The sequence below is a fragment of the Macadamia integrifolia genome, chromosome 7 (assembly GCF_013358625.1).
Source record: "Macadamia integrifolia cultivar HAES 741 chromosome 7, SCU_Mint_v3, whole genome shotgun sequence".
Taxonomy (NCBI): domain Eukaryota; kingdom Viridiplantae; phylum Streptophyta; class Magnoliopsida; order Proteales; family Proteaceae; genus Macadamia; species Macadamia integrifolia.
Window position 1 is genome coordinate 7838477 of NC_056563.1, and position 8613 is coordinate 7847089.

General features: G+C 35.3%; 2 protein-coding genes across 3 annotated transcripts in view; one reads left to right on the plus strand and one right to left on the minus strand.

Annotated features, from left to right (window-relative positions):
* Positions 1-82: 82 nt before the first annotated feature.
* LOC122084654 (F-box/LRR-repeat protein At3g58900-like) lies at positions 83-2067 on the minus strand. Of its 2 annotated transcripts, none has more exons than XM_042653075.1 (2): positions 1905-2067; positions 83-1639 (listed from the first exon to the last, which is right to left on the minus strand). In XM_042653075.1, exon 2 carries the CDS (start codon positions 1621-1623, stop codon positions 487-489), a length of 1137 nt encoding a protein of 378 aa, XP_042509009.1. In that variant the 5' UTR covers positions 1624-1639; positions 1905-2067; the 3' UTR covers positions 83-486. The 2 variants fall into 2 exon arrangements, with proteins under 2 accessions (XP_042509009.1, XP_042509007.1); XM_042653073.1 differs by having other exon boundaries at positions 83-1787.
* Positions 2068-5813: 3746 nt separating this feature from the next.
* Positions 5814-8613, plus strand: part of LOC122083616 — a 6702-nt gene continuing 3902 nt past the window's right edge. Inside the window, exons 1-2 of the mRNA XM_042651484.1 lie at positions 5814-6079; positions 6223-6379. Of these exons, the coding sequence (XP_042507418.1) occupies positions 5971-6079; positions 6223-6379 (266 nt within the window). The 5' untranslated portion in view covers positions 5814-5970. The remainder of the gene's footprint in view (positions 6080-6222; positions 6380-8613) is intronic.

Consider the following 8613-nt stretch of genomic DNA (forward strand, 5'->3'; position numbering starts at 1 on the left):
ATGGAATAGATGTAATTAATTACATATTATGACTTTTACATGTATCAAACAAAAAGAATCTATTACAAAGTTACTGGGCCAAAGCCCATCCGTAATTCCAAGAAAATCCAATAATGGCCTCCCAAATAGAAACTAAGAAAGAACAACAAAGGCTATTCGTCAAAATTATCCTGACTCAGCCTCTCATGATGCAATTAAGATTCCTTGATGCATTATGTTTTCTAATGCCTTTTCTCATTGGCACAATATTAATAGGGTATGCATAGACCTATATCCCTTTCCTCAAAACCCTTTTCAAATTGTTGGATGCATAAATATTTAAACATTGTCCCATTCTCCTCTACACTAATCCGGAGATTTTCTTCCTCCTTTGAGGTCTTGGTCCTTTTGCCCTCAATTCAGGGCTAACATAGAGCCTAAATAATCAACAACTAGATATCAATTTTCATGGATATTGGGGGAAAAACAATTTTAAAATAATCAATGTCAAAGTGTCTCAATATGGGTAGAGTTCAACAGATGAAAGCACATCAGCCATCGCCATATCCTGGGTTCATAACAATTTCCATGAAACATGAACTGAATTTGACTAAAAACAACACTCCTGACAAAGTATGCAAGCAAGAAACATACCTCGAGAAACCAGCTAGATAGTGTTAGAACCTGGACATGACCAAGACCATTGAATAGCTCACATACCATGCGGTATTCACGATCTTCAAACCCATTGTACTCATTTTGCTCGTCAATTTCAGCATCAATCAAATTCCTCAAGTTCTTCACAGAGAAGTCATTTATAATACCCTTAAACTTAAAGCTCTGAAGGCTTGGAATATTTATAGAGAAATGTTCAATGAATTTATGTCCTGGAGTAACACAGTTATCAACCACCATAAACTTGAGATGTGATGATGCAGGAGCTTCAACATGAAAAGAATTGGGAACATAACAGCACTCCAGATGCAAGTTTTCTAGGCATGGAGAATCACATATCAGAGCATTAACTGAGGAATCGGATACTTTTACAGCCGTCAAACTTACAGTTTGAAGAGACACAAAGCTATTGTTCTGCAAGGGTTTAAACTCACAAAATCTTAATCTTAAAGCCGTCAATGATCTGGATGGGAACCCACATGAAGGCAAAGTATACATATTCTTGTTCATGTCTGACCAATCCAAGCTTTTACCAGAAAAATCTATATCAATTGCCGTAGCATCAGTAGTCATCACAGTACGAACCCACCTTTCGGCACGAGAAGAAAACTTGAGATAACTTCCAACATCAAACCGTAGTCGAATCTCCGGTACATTCAAGCCTCCATGAAAATCAATAAACCTTTCAACAAAATCAGAAAATTTCTTCTGCTGCTGAAAATTAACCCCAGAGACATTATGCTTCAAATTTCGAGTTCGTCCAATAAATTGCCTCTCGTCTAAGTCAATTAGTGGAATAGAGGTCCATAGAGATCCCCATCCCTTGCTTAAAAAGCTCGTCATCATAGCTTCTTTGGTAGGAAGATAGGAGAGAATGTGACACAAAATAGAATCCGGTAGATCACTAAAATCCACATCCTTACTTGTTCTTTGGAGCTTCATTCTTTGTTCCCCACTATTATCTTCCATATTGATATTTCCCCTCCTTGGTTTGTCGAACAGGAGAGAAAACATCAAAATCCACACACAAATATTCGAAGGGACATTAGTTTACTCAGTTTAGGGTTCCGCAAAGATGGAACTCGGATTTTTGAGAAGTGTGTGATTGATTGTTGGGTTTGAAAGATAAAACCCTAATCATAAAAAAGATCTGTATATAAATCACAACTTAAAAAAAAAATGAAAAGAACAAAATTAAAAAGACTAAAATGAAGAACAAGAGATTTACAGAGTTCGGCTTCGATACTTACGATGATGAATCGGGGCCTGCTCTGAATCTGATTAGGACGGTTTGCAGAAGTAAAGAAGAAGAAAATCTATGAAAAGGACGAAAATGCGCGGGAAATGGGAAATGGGAAATGACCCAAACGATATTCTTTTTGCTAACGTGTAACCATTGAACTCGTTCGGTTTTATGGTCCAGAAATTCAGACCAAAGGTATATCTCGATTTTATGCAGTAACACAACTTGTGTAATAAATCAGCCGTGGGACTAAGAAAACGTATGTGAAAACACATGTGGCACTACAACGTTTTATTTCTATCATTTATGTGTTTATTTATTCATAAAATCGATAAAACAACCTAAAACACATTTGATAAAATTGTTATATTTCACCGGTTTCTATAAACATAAATCAAAATTTATCTATTACCTAATGTTTCTGTTATTTTTGTGTCTAAAAATAGCAGAAATGATTTTTGATAACGGATTTTTTGGTGTTTGATTGACTTATTTCTCAAATTGTCTGCACCAAGATCTATAACACTAACACCGATAATAGCGTCAAGGACTATCTTCAAGGATTTTTTGGTGTTTGATAAATGAATTGGCCTTTGATAAAAAATTAGTCTTACCTTTCCCCGATACTTTGGCTTCAACTTATTTCTAAAAACAACGAAACAAGTATAACATATTTCGCCATTCACGTTTCATATATCATAAATTACCATAAATTTTTATTTATGTTCCTAAAAATGGGTGGAACGTAACAAAGTTACCAATATGTTTTTAAGGCCGTTTTTCTGTTTTTGGCAAACAAAAGCACGTTTCTATGAACGTCATCAAATGGTGCCTCAATGTCTTTAGACCAACGGAGATTGCTAGTTGATTAAAAAGATTGATTTATGGATTTTACCATTTGATGAAATACTTATGAACCTAAACTACAAAATGGATCAACGGTGATGTGAACAGTATGACCACAAAATCACTATGCTATTACATGATATATATTATGACCATTTGATGAGCCTATCCAAGAAATGTCGTTGATTTTTTATTTTGGGTCAAACTTCCTTATTTAGTGGTTCTCTCGAGCTAATGTTGATTCAACCTAATGCAAGTTAGACATATATTCTCTTTTTTCTTCAAAAAAAAAAAAAGAACATTTATTCTCTTTTTATTTTTTCATTTTTTTTTTCGAACGTATATTTATGTATTCATAGTTATGATTAACGTATTTTGATTCATTAAAAATTTGGATCCAACTTAGTTTCATTGGAAATTTAGGAATTTTAAATAAACAATGATTAATTCACAAACAAATTTTTTTTTAGTGCCTTCTTTGGTATCATTTTTCTTTTTTATCTCTGTTCACAAAAAAGATCTTGGCTGCATTTGGTATTATTTATAGAGCTTGTTTCTATTTTAAAAAAATTGATAAAACACAAAAACCAAAAAGAGATTAAGAGTCACTTATGTGTTTTGGTCAAAAATGATTTTCAATTATTTTTGCGCTGAACTTCAATGAACATATGCTTAAAGGCTCAATATGAAGGGATAAAGTAACCATTTGCTTTGTAATTAAAAATTCAACCCCTTTGCCCCCTCTTATTCGGTCCAAAATGGAGAAAGAGAGTTATAAGAAAGATAGGTGAAGGGAATCTCTTCACCCAGTTCTTTAAAAAACTATTTTGCATATAGAGATGTCAACCTATTTCTCACAAAAAATCATTTTTGCCAAGTACTTACCAAACCATTTTTATGTTTTGATAAAAAATGGTTTTCATTAATGACTTTAGTTAAATAGATAAAAAGAAAAAAGAAAAACGATACCAAAGAAGGCCATAGAGCCACTTCCGATATTTATTTATTTTTTTTATCATTTTTGAAGCATGCACATATTATAGGTGTGTATATAAAGTTTAGGTGAGCAAGTGCATTTGCTAGTCTATACTTCTAGGCTGCTAAGAAGATAAACTGTTCTTTTGATTGCATTGGCTCCACCTGAATGCAAGGGAAATAACAGAAATGAAGTGAGATAATTTAAAAAGTATTTATGATTGTCTAACCTGGTTTAAACTCTTATATTTCTTTTAACATCCAAGGAATATGGTTACAAAATAAAACAAAATCTAATAACCAGGTTTGGAGATTTAGTTTTACAATCATATTTGGAAATTATAATTTTAAATATATATATATTTTTTTGTTTTCGAATCTAAGGAATTTGATTAAAGGAAAAAAAAAAAAAATCCAAGAATCAGATTTGGGATGATTTGGAATTAGTTTAACAATCATGTTATATTATGTAATGATTATTAAACCAAATTTCATCTCCTTTCTTTTTTACTTGAAGCCTGATGGAGCATAGGGATTAAGCTCTCCAAATCAAATGTGCCAAATGCTTTGGAAACCCATATTTTTTTGAGGGAGGGTTCCTTAAAAGGCATAGTGGTCCCGTCAACAGTGACAAAATTTTTCCATTTCATGAGGGGTGATGTAGTCATGTCGCTCCCCTTTGCGTATGGGCGCAAGGGATATGCTACCTTTTAGGATTTTTTTCCCCCATTTTTAATGGGAAAAATGTAAAGGGTTAACATAAAAAGCGAAGAAAATACAACATGCACATCATTATCTACAACCACATTCAGCTTTTGAGACATAGCTCATTCCACTAAAAACCTAATAAATGACTTGACATGTTTTTTTACTTCAACGATGCAACTCATGCAGTAAGATAAAATGCCTAAATCGACATGCATCCTGAATTCAATTCGCCATAACCCCCTTTGGGCTAGCTCCAAGGTTTCTATGGTTTTCACAGGAGCCGATGCTGACCTGACTCACATGTGTAGGGGCATACATGTCAGCCTAGGGAATTATTAATTCAAGCCAAAGGTCCAGACACCCTTGTCAACAAAAAATAAAAAATAAAGTAAAATAAAATAAAATAAATAAATAAAAATCAACATTTTTTCCGAATGTCAAATTGTTTGAAATTAGAACATCAATTGAAGATAATTAGAAGCACCATAAAAGAACCAAGACCTTAGGTGTATAAGGGTGTTAATCGGTTCGATTTCGGTTTAAATAGTGCGGATCAGTTCGATTCACATTTATTTGACTAAAACCATAACCGCACCATTTACTAAACGGTTCCACTTTCTAAAACAGTGACCATTTAGTAAACAGTTTCGATTTCCATAGTTTATAAATGGTATCAGTTTCACGGTTTTAAACGGTTTCGATCTCGATTTCGATTTATTCCATACGATTTACAATCGATTTGCTATAACTTGCACCATATCTAAACTGAAAATCATAAACTTATCAAAAAACAATTGACAACCACAAATAAGAGATTCTATATTAACGATGGTATGTCTTAATTTGATAATCTAGCGTTGTTTCTTTGTTTGACCATTCTCAAACATTTAGAACTAATATCATACAACATTCAAATCCAGCATTCTATAGCATAAAATATTAAAATGACTGGTGGTTCAGCCAAAACACCCCATCTATGATAACATAATAACATAGTAACATAAATGGATTACAAGTTCATGATCTAAAACCTAAACTTGAACTGAATTGCAATCAATCATACCAAAGCAGGATGACCACTTAATTTAATTGTTAATTGTTATAAGGATTAATCGGATCGATTTAAACGGTTTTAAACGGTTTTACACGGTGTGGTTTAAACGGTTTCAATTAGTTTGAAACCAACAGGTTCTGTGGTTAAAATCGACCCAATCCATTTAGCTAACCGACTTGAAACTTGAAACTATAACTGCATCATTTACTAAACAGTTTTGTAATTTCAGTGTAAATGGATCGGTTTGATTTCGATAAATGGTTTCGGTTATAAATTTACATCCGTATAGCAAAACAATTAAGCATACGTGGGTTTATTTTTTTTTTTTTTTTAAGGTAAAGAGGATGACGGTAAATCCAAGCGCCCGCGTCGCGCTTGAGCTCTATCCGGCAGTGTTCCTCTGTTGGAAGCGGTCCCGTTTGTCTCTCTTGCAAGTAAAGCACGGAAAACTGCTTCTGGAATCTCACAGTCGTAGTTTGCGGAGTCGCTCATGGAGTCGTCTTTATCTTCATTTTCTCCTTCTTATTTGGATTATCTTGTTCTGTATTTTTTCCGGCCTCTTCTTGCTGTCACCTTCGTTCTCTCCTTAATACTTCTGGGTATAATCCAAATTCTCTATTTTTTCTCTTCTGGGCGTTGAAATTTCGATTGAAATCTCGAGTTTTCATTGCTTACAGTTTGTGGGTTTCGAGGATATTTTTCGATTACTGATTTTGACAATATTTTGGACTGATTGATGTAGGGTGGTTTTTCGCATGGAAGTTGGTCCTGGTTCACGTTCCGCTGGTGCAGGAGATTTTTGGATTGCGCAAGAAGCCCGTGAAGCCAAAGCCTGCAACTCGCGGAAGGCTTTCTCGATTCTATAGTGGCGTTGATTCTCGAAACTGGGCTTCTGGGTGGTAATTCCATTCCTTTGATCTCTCTCTCTCTCTCTTTCTCTCTCAATAGTTTGCAATAGTTTTCAAAATATCTGTCAAGTAGGTCAATGGGTATCTTCGATTCAATACTTTGTCCGCTTAGTGGCTCTTCTTGACTAATTAGATCTTTTCGGCCTCTTACTATAAAATGAAATTTCTAAGAGTTTGTTATTTTCTTAATCCCTCGATTCTTTGTCATCATGGTGGCTGATAAGATTCTGTTAGCATATACGGAGGGTGCTAGCTTCACATATATGTATGCCTGCTGGTTATCTCTCATTTTGCACACTAGAAGTGGAAATCATGTAATAGGGTTTGCTTCTGCAATGCTTTGGGATTTTCTGCATTGGGGGAGATTTATTGGGTTATTGAAAGTTGTAGCTCAGGAATTGATGGTTGTATCTTTGTGCATTCAGAATTTTATTTCTAAGATCTTGCTTTCCTTTCAAATAAGGTTCAAGCTTCCACTCTTCCAGGCCTGAACTTCTGCATTGATGGTTTGGTCAATCCCAAGCATCGTGACTGTTAGGTGTGTATATATATATATATATATATATATATATTTTTTTTTTTAGGGGGTGGGGTGGGGAGTGGGGTATGAATTATATATTATGTTCAATTAGTTCAGCAGGATACAAGAAGACTCCCTCAAAAAAAGTTTCTCGTAGCTGGCTAGCATCTATAGAGCAACCCTTCCTAAATCTGCAAGGAGAAGGGGCAGGCAAAAATAAGGAATGTCCTTAGGGGCATTCCAAGTAACAAGAAGAGGTGGAAGAAAACTATTTCTGCTGGAGGAAAGATTGTGTTGGGAGAGACAGAGAGAAGGCTCTCCACTCGATGAAGTTGTGCTGAAGGATATAACCTTTGAACCAAACAACACTATGCCAAGGGATCTTGGGCATCTGAGATATCACCAGGTTTGAAGCTGAGGAAGAGGAGAACATGGCGAACCTATTGCTGCTCAGTTGACAAGATCTCCACTCCAACCTGGTCTTCTGACTATCTTTAATAATACTCTTATGGGATCCTGGTTTAGTCATTGCAACAAAAACAGAATCCTCAATAAACAGAATCATAGGGTGGTGAGAACACAACCAGACTTGAGCAATTTTTAATAACATAGGAAGAAATTAAAAATTAGATAAGAGGGATATGACCAAGGATTCTCATCAATGCCTGGGTTAGCTATTCTCTGAGCTCCATTGCATCTCGCAGCTATTGGCATAAAATCAGAAATTTCATTCAACTTCTTAACTTCTTTGACAATGTTTACAAGCATTCCTTTTATGGCTGGGAGGGTTCTAGACTCTCTTTGGGATTTTTTCCTAGACTCTTTGGCCATTTAATAGACTACATATTCATAACTATCAATGTATTGTGTAACATTTTCAAGAACTTATACAATCATCAGTGTACTGGTAGATTGACTGAAATAATATATTTTAAGACTTTAGATAATAGTTGTAACCTAGTAGAGATAAGGCTTCTCAAAATCTGCACACATGCATTGTTTAATTTTGTATCTTCTTTGACTGAGACTTGGTAATGCAATCCGTGGTTCCAATAATCGGTTCGGATCATGGCCCCAGCCAAATGATCAACGATTCAAAATTAAACCCATTCATATCATATCACTGGGCCAAAACTAAATTTGGACCTGGTTCATCTCCATCTGGGCTCCCACATGGGTTCAGGCCCGTCCATGGAAGCTCTATTGCGTCACTTGGATTGGATCTGGCTGAGACTTAGACTGGATTAAATAGGACTAGACATATCTTAGCCTCATAACAACCTAATAACAATAAAATAAGAGAATAAAACTGGCATGAACAGTAACACATGAATAGTAGCATAGGCTAGGATTGAATTAGGGACTAATTCAATAGAATCAAACCATCTCAAATCACAGAAAAGTCTTATCTTCCTCTTATTTCTAGCTGAATACTGCAGCACATTCGCCAGACCTCCATCAAGCTGGGGGAGTTTGCAGGTCCTAGCCACCAGACACCTTCATGAATGATGGAAGACCAAAACCATTCTGTCAAGGCCCGAGTCATGTTTGATTCTTTCTCCATATGTGTTGATCAACACCCCGTTTGGATGCCTGTTGTCCAACCAAAGAAAATATGAATTTTTGTTAGATTGTGTAAGGAAGGAAAGTAGCAGAGGCTTAACTAGGGGGGGAAATTTTTTTTTTTGGAGGGGGGGGGGGGGGG